The following is a 12,742-nucleotide window of genomic DNA, read 5'->3' on the forward strand; positions in this document are numbered from 1 at the left end:
TGTCTCTCTTTCTCTGTCTGTCTGTCTGTCTGTCTCTCTCTCTCCCTCTCTCTGTCTCTCTATCTCTATCTATCTCTTCCTCTTTTTCCACTTCTTCCTCTTTCTCTCGCTTCTCGCAGTCGATCTATCTGTCTGTGGCGCGCTCCTCGTGCCTTTTCCTCTCTTTCTATCAGTGTCGATTTCTCTCCCTCTTCCTCTCTCTCTCACTCTCTCTCTCTCTCTCTCTCTCTCTCTCTCTCTACCTCCCTCCCTCCCTCCCTGTCTCTCTCTTTGTCTGTTATTCTCTTTTCGGTGTAGAACCTCAGTTCGGAGTGAATCGTTTGGTGGATTTCCGCACTGTATCAGCTCGGTATCGGCGTGGCGTATCGCGTGAGTTCGAATCAACGTGCGGGCCGAACGTGAGCGACCACCTCGCGGGAACACCTCATTCTGGCTGCTCTCTCGCCGTACAATTACCCGATCTAAGATTTCACTAGCGCATATGGGGGCAAATTGTAACAGTGGCTTCCTCCCAGCGGTTACTGCGGCGACTCCTAGTTTTAGATCGATTCTCTCTCGGTGTACGTACAGACACCCTCGCCCTCGCCCTCGCCCTCGCCCTCGTCCTCGCCCTCGCCCTCGCCCTCGCCCTCACCCTCACCCTCACCCTCGGCTCTCTTTCTCACCACGAGTTCACCCGCAGCAACCTCGCCCCACGCGCGCCACTCTCTTCCGACTGACGACCACTATCTCCTCGTGTTCCCTACGATCTATTCCCACTTCGCCAGGTCGCCCCAAACGGTGCTGCCTGCACTCTAGCAACCCTTTAGCAATCACCAGCGCGGTAACGTACGAACTCTGCATTACCCTCTGCCCCGTCGATATATTCTTAAACGAAATACAGCATAGACACGACGCGCACTGCATTGTTATCACGAACTGAAATTGAAAACACAAAAGTATCAAAAAATGATACAAAGTGATGGAAATAAAATAAATATTGCTAAAGAACCTAAACACAAATACGTAAAAGATAAAGCATACGTAGTGTTGACGACGGACAATTAGCGACAAGGGGATACGCGCGGTAATCGCGATCGCTGCAACGAATCATTTTTCTGTTATCCATCCCTACCTTCATCCACCATTTATTTATTTATCTTTATCTTTATCGTTCAAATATTCATACTGTCGCGTACTAGCTAAAGACAAATATACGCGGCTCACGCAAATATTCGAACACTTGCAGACATCTTTCGTGAATATATTGCGTACGTTATACGAAACATTTGGAAATTTCATTAGCACTGTTATAACATTTGACTATCGTGATTATAGTCGAGTCGAACCTCGGTAGCCTGTAACAGCGATGGAACCTCGAGGAAAGTGTTAATATCTCCGAATTTTAGAGGTTTCGATTTATCAAAATTTCCATTCACCGTGGTCACCGTGCACGTGATCGAAGAGAGAAGAAATAGGGATACGCGGCTTGATGTCGTCTTACGTTGTTTGGAACAAACGTGTAATAATTAAAAGAAAGGAGACAATGTGGAACGATTGATTTCTCATATCCTTTGACACACACAGCATAGCTATAGGTACACTTGGAGTTGCAGAGATCTGGCTATCCTACGTTCGATTTAAATCCGAGTTAAATTCAAGGTAAAATAATGCATCTGTACACGTGACAAAAAATTCGAGTTAAAGTAAATTTTATTTCGACTTTTAGAGTCAGACTCTTTTGGAGTAAACAATATCGTATAGCCTTATAGGGGTTTTCGAGTTACAGAGATTCGTGTTATCAGGATTCGACTGTATTGGTAAAGTTTGAAACAAATCGGATAGTATACGTAGAAATTTCAAGATATTTAGTGGAAGAATACATGTTTCACAGATACCGCAAAACTATTCAAACAGTGAATTATATTTTAATAAACGTCGGTTTAATAAACGGTATTCGGTGAGATCATATTATTTTATTATATCATTTATTATATTATATCATTATTATACGCTTAAGATGGCTGCTGTTCATGCTGTACACTAATTTTTCACAAACATACGTTTAAACACGATAAATATTTTATAATTTCTATATACATTTTGAGATTCGTGTCAAATTTAACCAATATAATAACGATAGTCGTGTCTCGTTGCAGTGCTGATGAAATTTCAAAATGTTTTATATAACGCGTATACGATATGTACTTGAAACATTTCTATGTCAAAGTAAGCTAAGTATCGAAATATTTTCGTGAGCCGGTTGATAAAGATTGCGATCAAATGGAATTTCGTTTTAGTCTTCCACTAGTTATTCTATCCAAAGCAAAAGTTGAAGGTGAAGTTATTTGATCGCGTTACCTTGACATTGTCTTGACAACCGCAAACGCACCTATAAACAAGGGGTGAAAAACTCTTGGGCAGTCAATACGATCCTGCTCGAACTTTCATAACAACGGTAAATCCTTCCGTTCCGTATTTTATGATTAACATCGACCATCCAAAGATCCACGGGAAACCACCCGTGAACAAGTCCCTCCTATCGAAATATGTCGAGTCCAGACAAAAGAAACTCACAGAGGAGAATATTATGTACGAGAGAAGAGAAATCAACGATGATTCCAACGTCATCATGGAGAAAATGGGGAATGCTGACTGCAATCAAAACTTCGTCGAATCGACTGCATGCTCGTTCGAGAAGCTTTGCAGTATGATCAGTGATCTCGAGAAAGACATTGCCGTGACGATTCCAGAAATCGATCAGTTACAGGTTCGAGAAACAATGCGATCAACTTTCTATCCGTTTGGCTCGATCCGATCGATCGAACTTTCTAATTGCAGCTGAAACCAGAGAAAGACGAGTCCGAAGAGAAATATGTAGCAACTGGAACTGTGTACGACGACCTAATGTCTTTTTTGGCCAAACTCGAAGAGGGTAGCTGATAATAATGTGTTTCATCGGTATTAAGAGCTTTTCGCTTTGTTTCCTTGTGCTTCTATAAAAATAGGTATGCATTCGACAGGTTCTTTGGATGATACCAAGATAAATATACCAGAGATAGACGCCACCACTATATTTGGGGAGATATTTGGTAACCTGCAGCCACTGACTAACAAAACTGTGGTGAACTATGACAGGTAGGTAGCGGGTATAGTCATATATAGTCATAGTGCTATACCCGCTTGTAAATCGACACTTGGAAACTCTTCCTGTTCTTAGCATTGTTTCAGCCCCTAGCGATAGCCACCTTGCGTTTAAAGAGGATTTAGCTACGGCACAGCTGCAACTCGAAGAAAAGAACGCTACCATATCGCTCTTGAAAGAACAATTAAAGACGGAAAGGAGATTGGCTTGCGACAGGTTGGAAAGTCAGAGGAAGAGCAGCGCCTCCAAACTGCAGCAACAGGACGAGAAATACAAGGGGATAGTTAAGAGACATCAAAAGTTTATCGAGCAGCTGATCTCAGAGAAAACCGATTTGACCGAGAAATGCAATTCGTTGGCGCAGAGGGTTAAAGAGATCGAAATAAAAATGCAACGGGATTTGAAGGCTACAACAGAGAGGCATACGGTAGAGTTGCAACGAGCGAAAGAGCATTTTGCCGCCGCTGAGAAGATTAAACGGGAGAGATGGATAGAGGCCAGAACGACAAAGATCAAGGTTCCAACTATCTGGTTTACTTATACGACGCATCGCTACGAAGCTTATCAAAGTTTTTAACGACTTGTAATTTTGATTCGTCGATTTTAAGGAAATGACTGTGAAAGGTTTGGAACCCGAGTTACGTAATATGACGGAGCAACACGCCGAGGAAATTCAGAAGCTAAGAAATATACATATGAAAGAACTACAGGACACCGAATTGCGTATAATACGCCATTCTAATCAACAGCTGGAACAACTGCGTCTAGAATTGATCGCCAGTCACGAGAGAATGTTGGCCAACGAGAAGAATATTTTGTGGACCAGGTGTGGAATTAATTTTATATAATGTTATATAAAAACATTTTGAAATTTTATCAACGCTAATGAGACGCGACTGCTATGATTATATTTGAACCTAATCGGGAAACCGTGTACTTATATATGTGTACGTAGATGTTGTGCAACATATTTGCTGTAAACTTATAGCTGGTAAGAAATTAATATACAACGTGAATAGTCACCTTAAGCATGTAACAAGCGTTAAAGATGGTCTCATTGAATACTAAACTAAGACTTATCAATGTCGAGCACTATTGTATGTTTTTAAATAGTTTTGCGATCTCTGCAAAATATATACTCGTACCAAATATCTTGAAACTTCCGTATACATTCTCAGAATCGTTTAAAATTTTTACTACTACCATGTCATGATAGCTGGATGCCGTTATAACGCTAATAACGTTTCAAAATGTTCCGTATAACACGAGTAATATGTTCGTAAAAGATGCCGATAAGCGTATAAATAGTTTCGCAAGCCATTGTACCTTTCGCTTCTGAAAGACTAGACTAATGCTGTGTGCAATTGATCTTTATGTCAGATCTTTTTTAGATACCAAGAGCAGCTGGAAGAGCAGGAAAGCCAATTTAAAGGACAACAAACGAAACTTTTCCAAGAGTTGCAACGCGACAGAGAAAACTTTACCAAGGAACAAGCTAAACGAGAAGCCGAAATGCAGGCCAGTTTGCAAAAAAATCATTCGCAGTATCAGGTGGAGGTCGAACCGAAAGCTTCGAATATCTGTTGATTCCATCGATTTCTTTGAATCGACGTGAAATTTTAGAGCGAAGTCGAGACTCTGAAGCAGCAACACTCGAACGAGAAGAAGACTCTTGAAGAAACGCTGAAGGCTGAGTGGGAAGCTTGGTTGGTCAATTACAAGAGAGAACAGAACTTACGAATTGAACAAGCCGAGAGTAAGATAAAAGAGGGGTGTAACAAGGAGAGGGATCGACAAATCGAACTTGCCATCGAACGTTTAGAAAAAGACTTTCGAAACGAAAGATCGACGCTTGAACGAAACGTTGATTGCAAGCTCAGGTAGGTAATTTGCTATTGATTCTCGTTCGAGGCCTAAGCGACCTCCAAAATACACACACACACACACACACACACACACATACACAATCGTGCCGTTTCTCAGATCTTTGAGGGACAAGTACGAAATGGACTTGCAAACCGCGATAGATAACGAACAGCTTCATAAAACTAAGTTAATGCAGACAAAGGATAAACTGGAGAAAACCGATGTTCAGTTGCAACACGCGGAAAACAAGTTGCAGGAATACGTATCCGAGTTGAGTAACGCAAACGAGGTAGGATATTTTCTAAAATGGAAATTCGTCGTAAGTCAATTATTGGCTTACCGAACGTTCCGAATGAGAAACGGGTATCCTTTAGGTAATCAAACGGCTAAGTATGGAAAGAGACAACTCGAAAAAATTAGCGAGGCAAGAAATCGAAGGGGAAAAAAGGGAATTGGAGGAGAAAATTGCTTCGCTTTATCATGAAATCACTCGTATCAATGCGAATAGAGACACCTCGATGACTCAATTACACAGCAGGTTCGATCTTAATTAATCATGAAAATTAATACCTCGGTGCTTATTAATATTATCAAGTACACCCCGTTTTCACGTTTTAGAATAAAACTGATAATGACTCAAAAAGCACTGACGATCAAAAATTTGACCAAAGAACGTGATGACGTCAAATTAAAATGTCAACATTTGGAAAAATTATTGGACCAACAGAGAAGGGAATATATTTTAAAAACTTTATAAATAACAATGTTGTTGTTTTGTGACTTATTCGATCATATGTGTTTCTTTTTTTTACTTATGCGGATAGGATTAGGTATGCATTTCGTATAAAATAAATAAAACCGTCTTAAATGATTTATGTACCTATTAATAATTTACGCACTTATTCGATAAAAACTTCATTTTCAGCCACTTCTACTATTATTCGTACAATATACATATGTATAATATATCTATGTGTATATCTTTTCCTTGTGTATGTCTTTAACGCATCTCGTATTACACTATTCTGACCAAAATATTCCATAATTTTGTACGAACAAAAACAAAATAAACTCCAAAATTACGACACTTAATTACAGAAGACGGTCTATAAAAATCTATTCAATAGTAATTAATAGTAACGGTACGCGAAATATTTGATAAAAATTATACTTTTTTTACAATCTGTACGACATCCTCGTCACATAATATGTGATCTTTTCCGACTTTTTGTGGTTGATGTTTGACAGACGAACCCCACACAAGGGCACTAAAAATAAGGTAAACAAATAAAAAATGTGTTGGCAGTCAAGAATAAATCATTAGTAATGCAATTAGAGCGAATACTTACTACTTAAACTCTTTTGCGATAGATCGGTGCAATTTATTACAAAAATCTTCAACCGTCCGTTTCTCTCTGTTTAATACTACCGGAGAATTATAATCTGGCAGTTGACCCTTCGGTTTGGTATAGCTAAATATCAGAATCAAATAAACGTGTCGATTATTACGCACGATTTATTATTTATAAAAAAAAAAAAAAAAAAAAAAAGAGAAAGAAAAAACTAGTGAAATCAATCGACCTGAATGCTACTTACATTCTGACCAACTGTAAGTATTCCCACATTTTTTCAAGGAGGTCGTCAAAGTTCCACTTGTGATGAGCAGAAATAGGAACGCAATGCGGTATTTTATAAATTATATCTAGTTCCTCGATGCTAATTTGATCTAAAAATCAAATGAAGAAGATTCTCATCGGTAATTCAAGCTCAATCATTTTAACCCTGCCGTAGTCCTCGAATTTTGTATATACCTATCCATCTATCTCAGTTTTAGTGTCAACTAAAACAAAAACTTTTAATATTGATAATAAATTTTCAGCACAAAATTGAAAGGATAACTGATGCCTCCTGTCAACAACAGTTCTCTCATAGTCTCCTCAAATTTAAGAAATTGTCTAAGATTGATTCAAGGAATACAGCAGGATTAAATGATCTTACACGCGCGCGTACAAATGCAATTACCTATTTTGTTGAGTAAATAAATACACGGTACGTAGACGCGATTTCCCTCGATAACATCAATTAGGTCGTCGGATGTGGCATCATATCGTAAAGTAATATCCGCATTGTGTATTCTATACTCGGACAGAATACTTTTCACTGTTTCTAAGTCGAGTTCCGACTGTGCGCACTGGAACATAATACAACCGTCTTAAGTTCTCTTGCACAAAGTCTTGCGCACAACCATCTAACCATTTTACAAAAGCTACACATGATTCTGTCCGATACAATGAAAGATATACAAAGAGATAGTTAAGTCGTACAAAATTTAAAACGAATCGTATCACGTGTAGTTCTCTATGTTTCTCCTCTCCCTGCCGTTCAATTACCGTGGTTTGGAAATTAATGCCACCTTTATCCTTTTTGCGGAAAGTAATGTTGGGTGGCTGCTTATTTAAACGAAGTCCAAAACCTTCCAATTCGTGCTCTATTAATCTTTTATGTCCAAGCGGTTTCAGTACATCCAGAACAATAAATATCAAACTACAAGTTCTTGCAACTGCAATTACTTGTCTCCCACGTCCTTTACCGTCTTTCGCGCCTTCAATGATACCTGGTAGATCGAGTAACTGGAAGATACATTTGACGTTTCATACCATATGTAATATAAAGGTATACCTATGGTAAAATAGTCGTAACTAATTGGGAACCTGTATCTTTGCACCCTTATACTTTATACAACCAGGAACAGTGGTAAGAGTTGTAAATTCGTACGCTGCAACTTCGGAATAAACACCAGCAAGAGTACTTAAAAGCGTAGATTTACCCACAGAAGGGAAACCTATAATCGTTGTAGAACAAGCAAAGCGAAATGAAAGATTGCTTCATTGGCTGTTTGTAAACTTTATGCTTTACGCATTCGGATTTTAGATTTAGACTTCCTTATTACGTACCAACGAAACCTATTCTAGCATCACCAGTTTTAGCTACTTCAAAACCTTGCTCCCCACCACCTCCGCCACCTTTCGGTGTAATAAGTTCTCGTCTTAATTTGGCTAATTTAGCTTTCAACAAACCAAGGTGACCAGACGTAGCCTTATTCTTTTGGGTGCGAGCCATCTACAGACAAAGATATATTATAATAAATGTCTTAATAGAGTGTGAATATAAAGCGATTTGCAGACGTTTCCAAAGAAATATCAGATAAATGTTCAATTTATATTTTGTAAGCAACGTTTTAAAGAATGTTAAGCATACAAATATTTATTTATTATTCATATATATCCTTCGTGTATTATACTATATTCTTTTACTTATCACACTCTTATATCCAATATTACTTGTAATTCTTTTAGATATGGTTTTTCGAACATAAAGCTAAAAATTAATTATGGCTGGAAATTTTTGCAAGCCGCTGTGAAACGAACGAAGATAAAATAAAGGTTACCTCGGCCTCGATCGAAGCGATCTTTTCCAATATGGTACTCATATTGATAGAAAACGAAAACCTCTTTTAACTTGCGATATAATTTAAGTTAAGTAAATTTCTTTTAAGCCCTTTCACGTTCTTCCATTACAAAACTATCGAAATACATATATATATATATATATATATATATATGTTACTGCATAAGTCTTCCACGTGCTGACAGGTTAAAACACATGTTTCACTACATACACGATACAGGCACACACGCGTGCGCGTGCGCGTACAGGATTCCAGAGAAGCGAATAAGTATACGTAGAAAAGAGAAAAGTACAAAAATTAAGGTCAGTTTTCAAATACGAAGTAGATGTAAAATTTATGAACAAAATGAGAGCGGATACGTGGCGACTCTAGGGAAAATGTGCGCACCGTTCTATGTGTCGGTAAAAGCTGTAGAGTTGTATTCGGTATGCGCTGTAATTTCTTATACTTGCTTCCATTTCTCGGGCAGTTGCTCGATGAAAAATATTACGTAGCCTTACGTAGTTAAGTCCATTAACTTAGCTCATCTAGGCTAAGTCTATTTTGTGAGCGATTTTTCTACAAAGATGCACCGTTTAATTTAAAACGAAAAGTTGAAAGCTTTCCTGTACAATTCTTCTAAATATTAAATTATTAAATAGAAGAATCGATTTGTCAAAGTGTTTATAGTTTTAGTTGAAAAATTTCGCTGGAATGTAACAATGTGTCTTATGTTATAGTATCTATGTAATATTTGAACTTTAGTTTAGCTTTACTGTCAAGTAGGTTTTAATTGTAAGATTTAAATCAAGTTTATCGTAAACTCGACTGTTGATTGGTCGGTAAGGGACAACGAGGAACTTATTCCTTGTCGGAAGTCTTAGCTTTAGAGTTAGTTTTAAGCCTTAGTTTTAGTACATCTGCAAAGATCGATGTCCTTGGCCAGCTATATATGTATTATCGTTATCATCGAAGAAAAGTAATGCCATGGAAAGTTTGTACGCAATATTTTTACGTTTGGTATTATATATCACTTTCTTAAACAATATGAGAGAGGAACTTTGGAAATTTGTCCTCTGGCAAGACGATACTGAAACTATATGGAGGACAGGAAAAGTTTATTTGAAAGTATTAGAATATATTTCTACTAGAATAGTTTATCGGACGGAATGGTCGATCTGAACGCTACATAGTTTATGACCGACATCTTGTCTCTGTCCTGTCAAGATTCGGCTGTCTGAGGAGCACATGTTCCACGGATGTAGATGCCTAAGATATTTTTGTATCTGGAAGTGTAACGTAAAGATACGTTTTGATCGTAGATTCAGGTAAATATAACGCTAAGGATAATTCTATTGGGTTGGCAACTAAGTGATTTGGTGGTAATGACAAAATCCGCAATCGCTTAGTTGTCAACCCAATAGTTGTCATGTCGGTTATAGGTTATACCGATTTGTTTTTCTTAGCATAAATTGTCGGCGAGCATGGATGTGGTGGTGCAACACAGGGGAAATGGACTGTGACGAATAACAAGAAGCAGCAGCAACAGGAGGGTGAAATAAAGAAGAACAGGAAGAAGAAGAAGCGCGTGAATGTGCCAAATATGTAAAAAACATTATTGTAGGTTAGACGCGAGAAGATTTGAAACAAGAAAGGAATGAAAAGAGAGAAGTAATTGAGCTTTATTTGCGAAGTGGGAATAGAATAGATAATAGGTAATATGTAAGGCAATATAATTTTGTGGATGATAGAAAAACGGATTTATTTGGTTTCTAGAAGACTAAAGAATAGGTAAAGATGCATTTAGGAGATATATGTGTGCGTTGTTTATTTGACCATTGACCATAAACTGCGATATTAGGCTTAAAAAATATAGGATGACAGATAGAAAAGTTTTGAAAGGTTAAGAGTACGGTTGCGTTAAGAAAGGTGTAATTGCGAAATGTACAATGGAATCGGGCAATGGGATGGAACACTATTACGAAAGGTAGTAATTATAATCTGGAAATATATTAGTAAGGAAGAACACGGCTGGAATCTTGTAATTATACGGACACTATATGGAAAGTGATTAACGTTAAATGACTTCCATTTAAAGGAACAAAAGGTATTAGAAATAAAATGGAACGGTATTATTAAATGTAGTAATTATATGAAATTATAGGAAATATGGAGGTAATTAGGGCGGATTGTAAGGGTGGATGAGAATTATGACGCATTGCGGACACAAACAGGAAAGAGAAATTGTATCTGTTAGGAGGTGGATGAGCAGGAGGGAATAGAGAGAAAGGAAATTATTGAAACGTTATTTGAGAAAGGAAAAAGTCGAGGCTGAAGAAGAAACAAATGTAATTGTCGTAAGTGGAAAATGGCTGGTGAATGGAAATAAGGAGGATATAGGATAATAGGATGTATCTAAACTGTTTTTTTTTTACGGAAAGAGAAAAACAAAAGAAGCCATGTTTGTGGAAGAAATGGATTAAGCAGAAATGTATGTTTAAGTAAGCGACACGTAAAAAGCCCGGTTAGCTCCTCGACAAAGTGTCGGAATTCGCGCTCGATTTTTGATGTGGTGTGTTCGATTCTCGAGATTGCAGAGTTCTGCTGTTGTTATTAGCGGCAGGCGTGGGGTCGTTTTTACACTCCGGTGTCTTTTCCCCGGAGTAGCGTGTCCAAACCAACTGGCGGTAGTGTGAAAGCTACCGCATTTTGCTCCCGCAAACAATTTTTGTTGTGGAATTTGGTAGGTGTGGTAAGGAAGAGGAGAAGAGTACCGTGCCTGGTCGGTGTAGGTATGGCATATGAATAGGTAAGGACATAAGCATTTATCGCACGACAGATTCCCATATTCTACCGGATATTACAATTACAAATTATAAACGTTATTAAATAAAACGAATACCGTAAGTAATTTAATTAATAATTGACCTAAAACAACGTATTAACATAATCTTATATTAAAAACAGAATTAGAACAGAACTATCTGCGTGAAAATATCAGATTTACATGTATATTTAATCATTAACGTAATTGTTAAACAGCGGTATATGCTTGGAATGAAGTTGAGAAAGTTTATTAATCGATATAAATTATCCTGTCGAGTTGCAAAAAATTAACAATGTCGCAAAATATCTGCAATTGTTACGTATCCAAAGAATTGTAGCAGCATCCTTAGATTCTGTGCCAAGTCCTTCGTACACAAAAGATCGTAAATTAAATACGTCTAGCGACAATCATGCAAAAATTGACGGAGCTGCTCTGGGTGACGAAACGTCGTCGTGGATAATTATTACTAACTGAATTATCGACATGTGCGATCGATGCTGCCATCTATGGAAGACGGCTGGAACTGCGGGAAAGTAACAGGAGCATAGAACGTAAGAGAAGGTATCTCAACTCCTGTTACACAAGGAAAGCTATATTGCGCGACAAGGACAGACGTCCTTTTACCACTACTTTATACATTTAAACCATTAATTTCTAACAGTCAAATTATTAATTTATGACATTTAAGCCATTAATTTATAACACTTAAGCTATTAATTTATAACATTTAAGCTATTAATTTATAACGTCTAAGTCATTAATTTACAACATTTAAACAATTACTTTATACATTTAAACCATTAATTTCTAACATTTGAGCTATTAATTTATAACGTCTAAGATATTAATTTATAATATTTAAGCAAATAATTAACAACGATTAAGCTATTAATTTATAACAATTGAAACATTAATGGACAACATGTAAAACATTAATTTATAAGAATCAAACCATTCTTTAAGGCATTGTTGTTTCGTTATTTTTATTAAACTTTTATCAACCAACCCAGTGTAGTTGTTCGTATACACTCAAACCTAACCACCTCTATTCTCGTAATAGAAATAGGGGATCAATCAGTTCGTGGCGTCGATTGTTTAATCGTAACGAGAATTTACGACTCTCGTTGACGCGTTATCTCGCGATCGCGTCTCTCCGCGAGCGGTTGAAACAGGCATCAATAAGTCTCTCTAGGCTAATAGCCTAATAGATCGATAGATTTAACGAAGAAATACCTAACCGCGATTACAGTCAATTAATTGATGTTATTCGCTACAAAATTAATAACCGTATCACGTACAGCGACGCGGGCGGTACTGAAGAAAAAAATCCATTTTACGTTACAATTATGACGAGTAAATTTACTCGTTTCACTTGAGAGGAATTAAAGAGGAACCTGAATTTTAAGTAAGCATCAAGTAAGAATTTTAAATATCGCAGACAGTGATGTAGGTGTTATTCAAGAAAAAAGAACATTTT

The 12,742-nt window shown here is 37.4% G+C and overlaps 2 protein-coding genes and 1 long non-coding RNA gene across 13 annotated transcripts in view; 2 read left to right on the forward strand and 1 right to left on the reverse strand.

The window, feature by feature from the left end:
• LOC126925544 (centrosomal protein of 131 kDa) overlaps positions 1-5,861 on the forward strand; it is a 109,403-nt gene extending 103,542 nt beyond the window's left edge. For 2 of the 10 annotated variants that reach the window (XM_050741190.1, XM_050741189.1), the window contains 8 exons: positions 3,003-3,117; positions 3,211-3,641; positions 3,733-3,950; positions 4,516-4,675; positions 4,748-5,004; positions 5,108-5,279; positions 5,365-5,528; positions 5,609-5,861. In XM_050741190.1, coding sequence (XP_050597147.1) covers positions 3,111-3,117; positions 3,211-3,641; positions 3,733-3,950; positions 4,516-4,675; positions 4,748-5,004; positions 5,108-5,279; positions 5,365-5,528; positions 5,609-5,747 — 1,548 coding nt within the window. In that variant the 5' untranslated portion in view covers positions 3,003-3,110 and the 3' untranslated portion in view covers positions 5,748-5,861. Of the gene's footprint in view, positions 1-187; positions 2,750-2,820; positions 2,941-3,002; positions 3,118-3,199; positions 3,642-3,732; positions 3,951-4,515; positions 4,676-4,747; positions 5,005-5,107; positions 5,280-5,364; positions 5,529-5,608 lie in introns of those variants that run through there. The other 8 variants (XM_050741180.1, XM_050741181.1, XM_050741183.1 and 5 more) reach the window with 8 other exon arrangements.
• LOC126925558 (GTP-binding protein 128up) lies at positions 5,854-8,660 on the reverse strand. The gene is made up of 8 exons (XM_050741237.1): positions 8,439-8,660; positions 7,945-8,110; positions 7,702-7,832; positions 7,381-7,620; positions 7,013-7,181; positions 6,587-6,716; positions 6,340-6,462; positions 5,854-6,258 (listed from the first exon to the last, which is right to left on the reverse strand). Exons 1-8 carry the CDS (start codon positions 8,478-8,480, stop codon positions 6,156-6,158), a joined length of 1,104 nt encoding a protein of 367 aa, XP_050597194.1. The 5' UTR covers positions 8,481-8,660; the 3' UTR covers positions 5,854-6,155.
• A 975-nt stretch (positions 8,661-9,635) lies between these two features.
• Positions 9,636-12,270, forward strand: LOC126925567 (uncharacterized). 2 transcript variants are annotated; one of them, XR_007713999.1, is made up of 4 exons: positions 9,636-9,766; positions 9,905-10,545; positions 10,603-10,795; positions 10,880-12,270. It is a non-coding gene; the product is annotated as an uncharacterized LOC126925567 (long non-coding RNA). The 2 variants fall into 2 exon arrangements; XR_007714000.1 differs by having other exon boundaries at positions 10,603-10,786.
• The last annotated feature ends 472 nt before the right edge of the window (positions 12,271-12,742 follow it).

Source organism: Bombus affinis, chromosome 16 (genome assembly GCF_024516045.1).
Source record: "Bombus affinis isolate iyBomAffi1 chromosome 16, iyBomAffi1.2, whole genome shotgun sequence".
NCBI classification, from domain to species: domain Eukaryota; kingdom Metazoa; phylum Arthropoda; class Insecta; order Hymenoptera; family Apidae; genus Bombus; species Bombus affinis.

Coding starts and splice junctions, on each gene's coding strand:
- LOC126925558 (XM_050741237.1), bottom strand. CDS start 8,480: ATGAGTACCATATTGGAAAAGATCGCTTCGATCGAGGCCGAG. Junction 7,833..7,944: donor TGCTAGAATAGGTTTCGTTG/GTACGTAATAAG, acceptor CAACGATTATAG/GTTTCCCTTCTGTGGGTAAA. Junction 6,259..6,339: donor ATCGCAAAAGAGTTTAAGTA/GTAAGTATTCGC, acceptor CCTTATTTTTAG/TGCCCTTGTGTGGGGTTCGT.